This window comes from Camelina sativa, chromosome 8 (assembly GCF_000633955.1).
Source record: "Camelina sativa cultivar DH55 chromosome 8, Cs, whole genome shotgun sequence".
NCBI lineage: Eukaryota > Viridiplantae > Streptophyta > Magnoliopsida > Brassicales > Brassicaceae > Camelina > Camelina sativa.
This window is the reverse complement of record NC_025692.1, coordinates 26756866-26769366: the sequence shown is the minus strand read 5'-3', so window position 1 is coordinate 26769366 and position 12501 is coordinate 26756866. Positions and strand designations below refer to the sequence as shown.

The window sequence follows — 12501 nt, the reverse complement described above, 5'->3', positions numbered from 1 at the left end:
TTTTTTTTTTTTTTTTTTTTTTGCTCTATATTACATTTATTTAGACATTTAATTATTAATTTCCGAATTTTCCAAAATTTAAATTATGGGCCTGGGTCTAGATCCAAAATTTTGTTTAACTTAGGCCCAATAATGTATTGCAAAAGGCCCAAGCTATATATATATTCTCTTAAGGTTATTTATTGATGATTAGAACGTGAGATCTCTTGTGTGATCTGATCAGTGATGGGGACCGGAGATTCAATCGCCGGCGGTATGGATTTAATCAGCGCCTTACCTGACGCAATTCTCCATATTATCTTCTCCCATTTTCCGACCAAGTTCGTGATCAGAACCTCCGTCTTGTCGAAGCGATGGAAACATGTATGGTCCGACACACCTACACTCTCCATCGATTGCAGTGAAGCCGACCCTGATTCGTTGAACAGAACCCTAGCTAACTACTCTGCTCCCAGAATCACGAGTTTCGATCTCCGTGTCAGCAGCAAGGCTCAAGNACCTGGATTAAACAAGTTAACAGTTTACAACACAACTGAGAGTTGCCACGCCGAGCCGGTATGCATGGTTACCTTTAGATTTGCTAATTACAAAGAAGCATGTCCTTCCCTTTCTTTTAGCAATCTATGCATGAGCGATATATATTGTAATAACTAATCTGAAGATATCGTAAGTCTTTTTTATATTATGATTTTAATTTTCAAGATGAAGATANATCACCTTGGTCGAATTCGCCGTTTCTCGTAACACCGAGAAGCTTTCTCTTGACTTCCGTGATGACTGTGTTTGTTTTTACAGCTTCCCTGGTTCCTTCTACACCAGCTCATCTTTAAACCAACTCGTTGTCGACTCTGGAGTTCTCAATACGGTTCACGTGTCTTGGACATCTCTAAAGGATNGATTGGAAGATAAGGTCTTTCCGACCTCGTGGGAGTATAAAGTTGTAGAGCCGAAAGTCGTTGGTTCGTTCATGGAACGTTTTCTGGCAAACACAAAAACGCTAGAAACATTGGTTGTCCGTTTATCGAGAAATTTCATTGCTAGATCAACATTTGAAGAGCTGTCTCAAATCTCTCTCACGCTTTCTCACAACAATAACGTCTCTATCGTGCTCAAGCGAACCGGTGGTTGATAGTGTTTAGGNATCTTGATCTGAGCGAAGTGATGAAGCTAAAGAGATTGGATATAGATAACGAGGGACCAACGAAGATCGTGGCGCCGCATATCCATTGTTTGAGAGTGAGACACTCTCATAGGAAATGTAGTTTAGTGGATGTCTCTTCTTTAACCGAAGCTTACTTGAACATCTACTATTCAAATTGTTATTATTTCAAAGCTGATTTCGCTCAAATTTATGTGCTAAGTATGCTTCAAAAGTTGCAGAATGTGAAGAACCTTGCTTTTGGTGCTGCCTTTCTTCAGGTAAGCTCTTCTGTTCTTGTAAGGATCAGTTTCTTGCGTTGTGGTTTAAATTGTTCTGAATGCATTTGGTCACTTTTGCTAGATGTTATCTCTTGCCGAGTTCTGTGATATTCCTTTTCCGATGCTCAAAGTCGAAGTTTTGACTCTTGAGACGATGATTGTTCCTTCGTTTATTCCTGGTATAGCAAAGCTGCTACAAAACTCACCTGGAGTGAAGTTTCTGAAACTAGACTTAGTGAACAGCAAGATGATATCGGTATATATACTTTACCATGAACCTCTTCAGCTCTTCTCTTATCCTACTGTACATTAGATTATATAATCCACAAACCATGTCCTTTACTTGTCTTTTTTTTTTTTTCCTAGTATTCGTGAAAGCATTTTATGTTTTACAGGATTGGGATCTTAATTACTACTTGGATTTGAAAGGCTTGGATCAGAATCAGTGCTGGATACCAAAAGATTTGGACTTCTCGACTTCTTTAGAGCCGAAACTCATGACTTCATTCATGGAGTTTCTACTGGAAAACACTAGAGAAGACAATACATCTCAGTACAATTGGTGAGCGGTAGGCTCTCCGTTCCATTACAACGGGTTAGCTTTGCGAGTCTTAGAGTTCGTCTAGTAAGGTTTGAGGTCAAAGGTATTGATGCAGTGGGTATGGAAGCTACTTGGATATAAACAAGACCCATTTGTTCAACTGGATTTATGAGGTTACATTGATACAACTGAATCTGAAAATAATGATTGAGATGGTTCTTACTTTCTCACCACAAACAATTTTTTAGTTTTCTATAATCTCTAATCAACTCAATGGTGTTTTAGTCTTTAAATCGTGTACTTTTTTTTTTTTTTTATCTTAAATCTTATTTGATGCTTGCATTTGTGAGAAACTATAACATCTGGAATATCAATATGTTTCATAGTGTTACAATTTGGTCTCCTTCAAGCTCTGATATAACAATCAATGAGTCTCCCATTTCGAGGGACAGAAGTTCTGTCTTTGGAACCGGATTGATTATCTGCAACAACAACAAAACACAAAACCGAGTTTGTGAAGAGGAAAAGGGTTAATGTCTGTTGTTGCAAAGTCATATAAAACAGTACCTTTTTACCGCCTTTTATGTAGCCAATGGCAACTTCTCTCCTTAGCCAAGCTCGCTCTGAGAGCTCCGTAAATGAAGGGTTCTCGCCCTCTTTCATGTACAGCTCAATGTCCTGTGTGTTTAGAACAAACTCAAAGTTTTCAAATCGCAAGGATTTGTGAATATTATCAAAGTTAAGAGTGTGTTTTTCTTGTTTAACCTTTACGTATATCTCATCACCCTCTGCGTCCAAAATGTCCTTCCATACATCGTTAAGTTCGCTGTTTTCAGCGACTGATTATAAAGAAAAGAGTATTACTATTGTTCAGATTGCAGTTGCAGGTAGGTTATCATGAAACCAAAATCCAATAGATGAAATGTAACCTTGTGCTGTTACAAGGCTCATAACTTCCTCAGCTGCTATGAAAGTAAGGGACGGCTTGAGTTTTGTTATCTGGTATAGTTTTTTATATATTGTTTTAGCAACTTAACAGTACAGAAGCTAATAATAGGAATAGAAAAAGCCTTTCAATACCTGCTTGCCGAGTTTTGTGTCGACGATTTCAGAGGCCAGATTATGTACCTAAAGAAACAACAATAGTAAGATGAAAATTCAATGAAGTGGCTAGGATGTGATTAGTCTAGGCAGTAACATTACCTTAACTCCAAGCTTGGTGCAGATGCTTTCAGCGAGGAGAAGAGTGTAAGCAGATTGTTTGTCTGCTCTAGATGGATCTAAAAGACATCAAACTATTCGTTAGTTTAATCATTATTACCAAAGACATAATCAAGAAGAACAAAATGATGAATGCTTACCTCCAAGAAGCAAGTCTCGATCTGATATTACAACGATAGTCAGACGAATATCTTCTTCACTTTTTTCATATCTACTCTGCATCTGCATTATAGTTTCCTTAAGTGTATCATCATCCAAAGGATTCCCAACCTGCAAAAAGATTGCAAAAACATCAGTACACAATGATTTTGAAACTGTATTCTGTTCATTCCAGTGAAAATGAAATTTACGTTATGTGAAACTTGGATGTTCTTGATTTTTCCTGAACCTATACTCTTGTCCAATCCTCTTCTGTCCTCTAACGGTACATCTGATAATATTTCCTGTGTGTAAAGAAAATGATTAGTTACTCATTCCATGAGAGTCAACCAGAAAGAAATAATGGTATATGAGGCACACCAATGTACTGCCAGGACCAACATAATTGTCAAACTCCTTGATCATATGCGCAACATCTCCACGCCAACCAATCAAAAGTATAGATTCTTTTGGTCCTTCGAAGGTATCTGATCCCTGCTTAAACTATTGAAATGAACATCAGAGGTCTCAAAAGACTAATATCATAGATCAAGCACTGTGAGGTGCAGTTGAGAGTCAGACCTTTGATAAGGATTTACTAGGACGCGTTGTGATCTTCTCTAGCCGTGATGTTTTTTCCTCAAACACTTGCTTCCTAGTCTCATTAGTCTCATCTACTGTCATGTTCTCAGTTTTCATTTCTGTATATAAAAAGTCCTTCTTGAGAGGTGCAATAAACAATAGCTTGTCGGTTTCCATGAGCTCTTCGTCATCACTTGGATGGAAATTTACTTTCCCATCTCGTAAAAGACCACAAACCACAACCTGGAAGGAAGAATACATCTTGTAAAAAGGCCACAGGCCAAAAGGAAATGATTGAAAGAATGAAAGAAAAAAAACATGCTTAAAACACTGTCAGAATCCTACCTCCTGGAACCCCTGTCTTAATTGTCTATACTTGATCCCAGTTAGATTAGGGAAGCTGCAAAGATTAAATACATTTTCTGCAACGAGTAGAGAATTGGTACTAATCAGTCTTGATGAGTACAAACTTAATATAAAAACATGAAGTTCGAATTTCAGAACATATAATAGTATCCTACTTGAGTAATTTAGTAGGTGCCTGTAGATCTTTATCAGGCCCTTTTGACGTGAGCATTGGACAAACAATTTGGATGTAGAATTTTCAACCGGCTCCACTTTCAACCCCGATATAGACTTGAGAAGATCATACGTATTAGAGCTTGATACCTGCATTCAATTTTCAGAGCAAAAGATAGGAAACAGATCAGTACTAAAAAAACATAAAACCATTGCTGCACTGCACAGTCTTCAGTTACCTCTACAATGGTTGGGATGGATTCCATCTTTTGTATAGGTTGAAGAGCTAATACAGAAAGAAATGCGTCTGTATCAACTTCATACCTGAAACAATGATTTAACATAATATGAAAGAGCTACAACAACACTAGTGAAAACATCGACTACTCAAATATCTATCCGGGACTTGAAAATGTTCTTACCGATCACCTTTCGTTGGTAGTATGATAACGGCACGGGCCATAGAGACGGCAGCCCTCTCAAATGAATTCGTCATGTTAAGACTACAACTGCACTGGCAAAAGCATGAAATCAGCACTGTAAATAATATGCAAACCAACAATAACATCCATGAATTGAAGCTGTATTATTTCAGGTTAATTCACTTCTGCATATCACCTCTTTGTAAGGATGTCAACATGATCAAAATCTTTGGAGTAAGCCTCAGCTAGCTTGTCCATCTCTTTCCTCGGAGTATCAGACATGAGAAGAAGTGTCTGCTTTCTGAAAGCATATAAGAAGGAAAAGTGATTAGCCAAGTCAAGATAAGCAGAAAATATAATTGTAAGATATATACAGAGAGCCAAATTTACCTAGCTGAGGCTGTACCTAAGCGAACAGCATGCTCTTGATAACTGTTGAGTTGCTTTAGTATGAAAGGAAGATGACTGTTTATTCCACAAATGATGATATGATCAGATTCTAGGACTTGTATATGTGCCCCTTCCCTCACTTTTTTCATATGATACTGCCCAAGACAAAAATCGATCAGGATAACTTATACCACTAAACATTCACATTCAGTAGTGTTTGTCTCAAGAACGTACCCGAAATTGTTCTGTCATTGTGCTTAAAAGGCGAGAGTAAAACACTATTCCCCATATGGCAAGGACAACTCCAATGAGTCTTTCAAAGCGTGTCTTTTGCTGCAGTTTGCAATAAAAACATATACGCATGCATTTGTTTAGTTGCAAGAGAAAATATTGTGACGCTTATTGATATCTTGAAAATGTGAAGCAGCAAATCGTGACCTCCAAATGAGTATCAGTGGAAACGAGGCATGCCCAGGCCTCCCATAGGCAGTCTTCTAAGGATGAGTCTTTCCTTCACAACAAGAAAGGAATAATAGTAAGAAACCATATGCAATGGAAATCACAACAAGTTAACACAAAGCTATCTATGTTACCTGAATTTGAAAAATAGGATTCCCCCAATGAAAACAAACGAAAAGCATACTATCAGGAGCACCACAGATAACCTAAATATAGCCATATATGACAAGTGATCAGAAACAGTTGGCAACATTTTTGTACATGCAAACAAGGAGCATCGTCTTGATAATTAAGGAGTACTAATTAAGTATTGGGTTTAGGACGACATACGTGCCAATGTTCTTCTCAAGCTGAGTATTGAAAAGGTAAGAAGACCTTGCAATACCCCATTTGATATCATTGGAAGAAGGAATTGACTTGAGTAAAGAATTTTTGCCTAGAGAGTTGGATGCACAAGCAAAAGGCAAGCCAACCTTCACTGAGTTCTGAATGAGACTGGGAAGATCTTGAAGTATCTTTTGGGCTATTCTCAAGACCACATACAGAGGGATGCATCCTATCACAAGTTTATATGGAAGACTCTGCATATCAAGAAGATTATATGTAGATTTCATCTCGACAGCTAAAATAAGAAAGCAAAGGCATCAATGACACCAGTAGAGATACATTCTATACCTTGTAGAATTTGGAATTGAAACCTTTCAGTAAACCAAAGTTTTTATTAGGAGGCTCTGTTTCCCCTGTCCTTTGAGATTTGACTTTAAAAGTCCCTGTAATATAGAGAAGAGTAAAATTAGCTAATCAAATAGGAGTCTAGTTATATACTACAGAGAGGAATTGGAAGAATATACAGAAGCTCACCTCTGAAACTAAAAGACTTAATTCCACCTAAAGGCAGAGAGTGTAAACTCAAGCTCCTGCAAATATAGAAAAGAAAGAAAAAGTACTCTTTTCAGAGAGACACAAGTTGTAATTAACCATCACAGCCCAAGGAGCATCACAAACTGCATAATGGCTCATCATCAACAGGATGCAAGCAAAGCAAGCAATTGTGTTCAGAAGTGTGAAGCATAAGAAGGAACTAAAAACCTGTTGAAAGAAGGGAAGAATCGATCCCTACTCAAAGCTTGAGAAGGTAGAATCAATGGCTTCCATGCAAACAACTGAACAGCCACCATTTTTCTCCTCTACTTAGATATTTTTGTTTTTTTTGTTTCTCCGCGGCTTGTGTATATATTATATGGACAGAAACAAACGCTGATTTTTTTTTTCATTCTCATCATCACGTTTTTTTTTTCTTAAGTTTTTTGGGACCAAACTCTCATAGNTTAAAAAAAAAAAAAAAAAAAAAAAAAGAATATAATTGGCCACACCGGATTTGAATGAGTATGACAACCAAACTAATATAAACCCATCACATTGACATGTTCTCTCGATCATCACTATAGAATCTCATTAATTAAGTTAGACAACAACACACAACAACAAATTCATATTAACAACATGTCCAAATCCGGATCACACCGACCTATATCGTTAAATCAGCATTGCGTACGTCTAAAAAATATAATGTTTTTTTTATTTTCTTTTTCTTCAAAGAGTAAATAAAAACAAACGCAAAAGAATGGCATCCAATGAACCGGCTAAAATAGCACAGAAAAAAAACAAAATGGTAACCACCTTATCGCTAATTTGTATTTTTAACTACTTTCTCTTATTCCCACTCACACTATTCACGTTTTTGTATTCATGATGTGTACAGTGTATATATAACGTATATTGTTACTAATAAACGAATATTTGTAGTATCCCTTTTGTTTCTATCGTAAAATTTCATCTACCAATATGAACCTCGAACGGGATTGGCTCCTAAAATATCCTCTTCATAACAACAAAAGTGACGAAGACCCCATCATTAAAGTGCAACTAATTTTTAGAAGACATTTATCAAGGTATAATGTTTTTTAAAAAAACGTGTTATATTCTTTTCAGATAGAAATGTGATATTCTTAGAGTATACTTACTGCTGATTAATTAGTATTTAGTACTAAGTTAAAGAATCTTCAATCCAAAAAAAAAAAAAATTAAGAAATTCAAAGTTGAAATAAAGAGGGAAAAGAAAAGGTTTGAATATTTTTGAACCTCAATAGAGAGTGGTTGGGGGTTGTGACGAGTCGCGACAAAAATCAAGTACTACCACGTGGCGTGTTGCTTGACGTACACGTAGTACATCCTCTCAGCAAATCAGAAGAGAAACGCCCCCTCAGGTCATCATTTCTTCATCATCACCCAACAACATCAAGCTCTCTCTTCGCCGGCCACCTGAGGTCTGTTTTCGCTTTTTTTTTTTTTTTTTTTGTTGTTCTCCGATTATTATCTTCGTCTCTTATATGATTAGTACTGTTTTTGCTTTAATGGAAGCAATCTCTCCTGATTCCTTTTTTTTTTTTCTTCGTTGTCTAGGGATTTTTTTTTTTTGTTGGTACTTGTCGTCATGTCTACGGAGCCAGGAGGAGTCGAATCGGACTCCAATGCTGATTTTGCAGCGAAGGCGTCGAGGTTTGACTACGGAGTGGCTCACTCATCTGAAACCCTAACTGATGCTGCGAGCTTTCAAGCTCAGCAGGACCTGGTAGTCGAGGGAAAAGGTTCGGGCTCTTCTCGTGATGATAAGGATGTGGATTCTCATGGTGATAATCTCTGTAATGTGGTTGATTCTGGTGCAGAACCTGGTGGTTTTGGTGAGCACAGAAACCTAGATGGCTCAGGTGGGAAGGAATCAAAGTTTGAGAATCTAGATGGTGTGGTTTCAGCTGGTTCAGATCTGCTTAAGAGCAGCAAGGATAAGAATGGATTTGCTAACGAGAATCTGAAGCGGTCTGACTCTGATTTGGTTTGGGCTAAAGTAAGGAGCTATCCATGGTGGCCTGGACAGGTGTTTGATGCATCTGCTGCATCTAAAACTGCCAAGAAGCACTTCAAGAAAGGAAATGTCTTGGTTGCGTATTTTGGGGATTGTACTTTTGCTTGGATTAATGCATCTCGGATCAAGCCTTTTCATCAGCATTTCTCTCTAATGCAGGATCAGAGCAACTCGGCTCAGTTTCGTGATGCTATTGATTGTGCTTTGGAAGAGGTTTCAAGGAGAGTAGAGTTTGGTTTATCTTGCTCTTGTATCTCAGAGGAAGCCTATATCAAACTCAAGACTCAGAACATAGTCAGTGCTGGAATTCGTGAGGAATCAAGGGTGAGATATGGTGGAGACAAGTTATCGAATGCAGACTCCTTTGAACCTGTGAAACTCGTGGAATCTATCAGGCGTTTAGCTTGCTCTCCTGGCTATGATGCGACTGAGGAGCTGAAACTTGTTATAAACCGAGCTCAGGTTTTGTCTTTTCGACAATGGAAAGACTATTCTCACTCCCTTGACTATGAAACATTTACAAAGTCGATAGAATCCGCAGCTTCTCTCCCAAAAGCAAATACAGTTGTAGGAATATCTTCCAGAAAGAGAAAGACAGATTACAAAGATAATGCTGAACACAAGGAAAGGTTTGATTCTGAGCATAGGACTGATGAAGAGACAAAGGAGAAGACTTTGTCAGATTTGATTGTAAAGAGACGCTGTGGGGGCAAATCAACTGAGAAATTGGATGGTAAGTCGCATTCTGAGAAGAAACGTAAGGCTGAGTCTTTGGAATCTGGTAAGTCTGAGAAAAGGATCAAGAACAACCGACAAAAAGAGGATTCAGTTTCTAAAATCTCTGATGAGGAAAATAACTTTGCAGTGGGTGATGCTAATAAACTACAGATGGCGGCTGAACCATGTTATGGAATTGAAGGGGGAAGCGAGATAGATTCTTTAACTCCTACACTTAAGCCTTGCAATGATTCTAATTCTACCACAAACTTAGAAGTTGAGAACGAGAAGACGAAGAAGCCAAAACACGAAGAGCTTGCCGAAAGAAAGATTTCTTCTCCTGGCCTTCACGCTGCCAAAACTCCAACGGGGATACCCGAATCAATCGGCATAGATCCCTTGAATTATGAAGATTTTGAAAAGTTCATTAATGAACTATCTTGCAGTAAACTCAATAATGGTATCACTGAGACAGAACCTGGTGATAAGAAAGACTCTACAGAAGATCTGATCTTCCCTGCATATAAAGAAATCACTGGCTCAGGCTTGAAAGAACAAATTGGTGCAAAGGACTGTTCTGCGGATTCTTCAGCACCTAATGCGTTAATCCTTAACACTGGGAATTCAGGTTCAGTTCCACCTGAAGAAATGCTACACTTAAAGGGAAGTATTGCTGAGAAACCTTCTGATAAGAAAGACTCTGAAGAAGTGCAGATCTTACCTGCAAATAAAGATATCACTGCTTCAGGCTCAAAAGAGCAAATTGGTCTCAAGGACTGTTCTGCAGATTCATCAGCACCCTATGCGTTAATCCTCAAATTTGCAGATTCAGGTTCGGTTCCGTCAGTAGAAAAGCTGAACGAGATATTTAACCGTTACGGTCCTCTCCATGAGTCGAAGACTACGGTCACGAAGAAGGGCAAGAGAGCCAAAGTATTGTTCAAAAGAAGCGAAGACGCAGAGACTGCCTTCAGCAGCGCCGGGAAATACAGCATCTTTGGACCTTCTCTTCTAAGTTACAGACTCGAATATGTTTGCCCCAAAGCGAAAAAGAGCAACAACATGACTGTTTGATCCACATCGTCGGCATCTCTTAACTTTGTTAGGCCAGGGTTCGATCAGATTATATCAGCTAGTTATGTGAATGAGACTAGGATTAAAAGTTTGGTATTACATCATTTATTCTTTACTCAAGACCAACAAAACCAGGTTTCTAATTGGTTACGATAAGTCGATAACTATAAAATTGGTAACAAAACCAACAATGAGGCTTAAAAGAGCAAATTGATTGAAAACCATAACATAAAACGATGTCTAAACTCCAAATAAACTCAAAATGTAAGACATAAGTTCTTGAATCTTAAAGTAAAACAGAACATAGACATTTAACTGAAACTATCAAAACCAATTTCGAAAGCTTGAAGCTTCATTTGAGTTGTTTAAGACCTTGGCTTCTCCTTCTTTTCCTTGAAGAGGGCCAAGAGTGAAACACCAGAAACCTTCACGACCTTGAACCTAACTCCGGGAATATCTCCCACAGCATGACCCTTACGACCAAATCCAGCAATCAAGACCTCGTCCTGCAACAAAACATCAACAAGAAATTATTAACATATGAAAGCAACATAGCGTTTGATGAAAGGATACAAAGGCATATCATGTAACTTACGTTTTCCTCAATGTAGTTCAAACAACCATCATTGGGGACAAAGGCAGCAATCTTCTTTCCATTCTTGATGAGCTGAACTCTAGCACACTTACGGATAGCAGAGTTAGGCTGCTTAGCCTCAATACCGCTGCATAATCAAACACAAGGGCCTCATCAACATCAACACTTAAACACTCTCAATAAAAAAGGTAAACATCAATGTCCTTCCAGACTTACATTTTCTCAAGAACGATTCCTTTAGCGTGAGAAGATCCAGCAAATGGCTTCTTCCATTCGTTACCCTGGTGAGACTTCTTGTACTGTTTGTCAGCCCACCTCTGGTTGATACGGAGTCTCTTCAGCTTGCGCCCAGCTCCCATTCCACGTGTCTTTCTGTATTACACCAATCACAAACAGTTCAGTTTAAGTATTCACTACAACACAGAACCTTGATGTATACAACAATTCGTTAGAAGGCAAGAGATTTCATAGACATAGAATCAATACGCAATACAGTTGAGAAATTTCCAGATTTCATAACCACATCACAAAGATAACACAGTATCACGGATATACCATATATGCGTTCTATAACACTCTAATGTTCCAGATTAGCTCAAAACTCTTGAATTAAGTTGCCAAGACTAGAGAACACACGCTTAACATAATTAAGTATAAATCTATTGTGGTTCCAGACAGAAGAAAAGAAAACCCAAGTAGCATACATATCCAGAAAAGAACACGCATTTCGTCCGATAAATCACTCTTATTTCAGCGAAACATCAAGCAAATGAGATCATTAAAACACACTAAAGAGCAGAATGACACAGGAACACGAAGGATCTAAAGGAGGAGAACCATACCCCATGTTTGTTGATGGAGGAGAAGATCCAAAGCAAAGAGCAGTTTGCAGGAGGAAGCACAAGTAGCTGATAGCTTTGAAGCGGCTGAGAAAACCCTAAACCTAGTGAAGGCTGTGACTCCTTAATATAGCGATGCTGGAGCTGTTTATAATACTTAGCCCATTAATTAATAGGCCCACTAAAACTTGGGCTTTTATGATTTCCTTCAATTTTCATCATTTTTTTTCTTTATCACCAAAACCGTTGGATCTAAACGGACGGTTCAGATGACGTGCACCTTCCACGGTTTCATGATTAAAATATGGGCCATAAATTAAAAGGCTCATCAAAAGATGGGCTTTTATAATTGCTTTCAGTTTTCATCATTTTCTCTCTTTGGAATTTGGATTCCCACTTCACCGTTGGATCTAACGGACGGTTCAGAATTCAGATGACGTACAGCTTACCCCACCAAACCTACACCTTCCGCCACGTCAGTAAAACCCTTAATCCTTACGAAACCGGCTATACCAGGCAAAAGAAAACAAAGAAAGAGTGAACTGCCCGCACGACACTCACTGGCTCAGCCGGTCCCCACCACTTAACCACGGTAGACCGAGGTGGACAAATCAAAACCGTTTGTTTCAAAAAGGCAATTTTGATCCAGTGGTCTATGTTTA

General features: G+C 38.3%; 5 protein-coding genes across 7 annotated transcripts in view; 3 read left to right on the top strand and 2 right to left on the bottom strand.

Moving 5' to 3' along the window:
• Nucleotides 1–1129, top strand: part of LOC104709973 (putative F-box/LRR-repeat protein At5g02930) — a 4258-nt gene extending 3129 nt beyond the window's left edge. Inside the window, 3 exon segments of the mRNA XM_010426504.1 lie at nucleotides 224–555; nucleotides 703–740; nucleotides 796–1129. Of these exon segments, the coding sequence (XP_010424806.1) occupies nucleotides 224–555; nucleotides 703–740; nucleotides 796–1129 (704 nt within the window).
• Nucleotides 1142–1999, top strand: LOC104708849 (F-box/LRR-repeat protein At5g02910-like). The gene is made up of 3 exons (XM_010425490.2): nucleotides 1142–1419; nucleotides 1502–1675; nucleotides 1815–1999. Exons 1-3 carry the CDS (start codon nucleotides 1162–1164, stop codon nucleotides 1983–1985), a joined length of 603 nt encoding a protein of 200 aa, XP_010423792.1. The 5' UTR covers nucleotides 1142–1161; the 3' UTR covers nucleotides 1986–1999.
• On the bottom strand, nucleotides 2285–6931 carry LOC104708850 (putative ion channel POLLUX-like 1). Of its 2 annotated transcripts, none has more exons than XM_010425491.2 (23): nucleotides 6781–6931; nucleotides 6553–6608; nucleotides 6367–6461; nucleotides 6022–6272; nucleotides 5826–5897; nucleotides 5671–5743; nucleotides 5467–5565; nucleotides 5233–5387; nucleotides 5039–5143; nucleotides 4843–4929; nucleotides 4660–4744; nucleotides 4423–4570; nucleotides 4247–4323; nucleotides 3902–4144; nucleotides 3701–3823; nucleotides 3532–3624; nucleotides 3322–3451; nucleotides 3164–3240; nucleotides 3041–3088; nucleotides 2890–2959; nucleotides 2726–2799; nucleotides 2528–2638; nucleotides 2285–2442 (listed from the first exon to the last, which is right to left on the bottom strand). In XM_010425491.2, the coding sequence occupies exons 1-23, from the start codon at nucleotides 6867–6869 to the stop codon at nucleotides 2341–2343; spliced, it is 2463 nt and encodes an 820-aa protein (XP_010423793.1). In that variant the 5' UTR covers nucleotides 6870–6931; the 3' UTR covers nucleotides 2285–2340. The 2 variants fall into 2 exon arrangements, with proteins under 2 accessions (XP_010423793.1, XP_010423795.1); XM_010425493.2 differs by having other exon boundaries at nucleotides 2341–2442; nucleotides 3701–3814; nucleotides 6781–6930.
• On the top strand, nucleotides 7084–10657 carry LOC104708846. Of its 2 annotated transcripts, XM_010425488.2 has the most exons (3): nucleotides 7084–8018; nucleotides 8155–8339; nucleotides 8418–10657. In XM_010425488.2, exons 2-3 carry the CDS (start codon nucleotides 8186–8188, stop codon nucleotides 10403–10405), a joined length of 2142 nt encoding a protein of 713 aa, XP_010423790.1. In that variant the 5' UTR covers nucleotides 7084–8018; nucleotides 8155–8185; the 3' UTR covers nucleotides 10406–10657. The 2 variants fall into 2 exon arrangements, with proteins under 2 accessions (XP_010423790.1, XP_010423789.1); XM_010425487.2 differs by having other exon boundaries at nucleotides 8155–10657.
• LOC104708848 (40S ribosomal protein S23-2) lies at nucleotides 10597–11960 on the bottom strand. The gene is made up of 4 exons (XM_010425489.2): nucleotides 11843–11960; nucleotides 11217–11372; nucleotides 11001–11127; nucleotides 10597–10911 (listed from the first exon to the last, which is right to left on the bottom strand). Exons 1-4 carry the CDS (start codon nucleotides 11845–11847, stop codon nucleotides 10771–10773), a joined length of 429 nt encoding a protein of 142 aa, XP_010423791.1. The 5' UTR covers nucleotides 11848–11960; the 3' UTR covers nucleotides 10597–10770.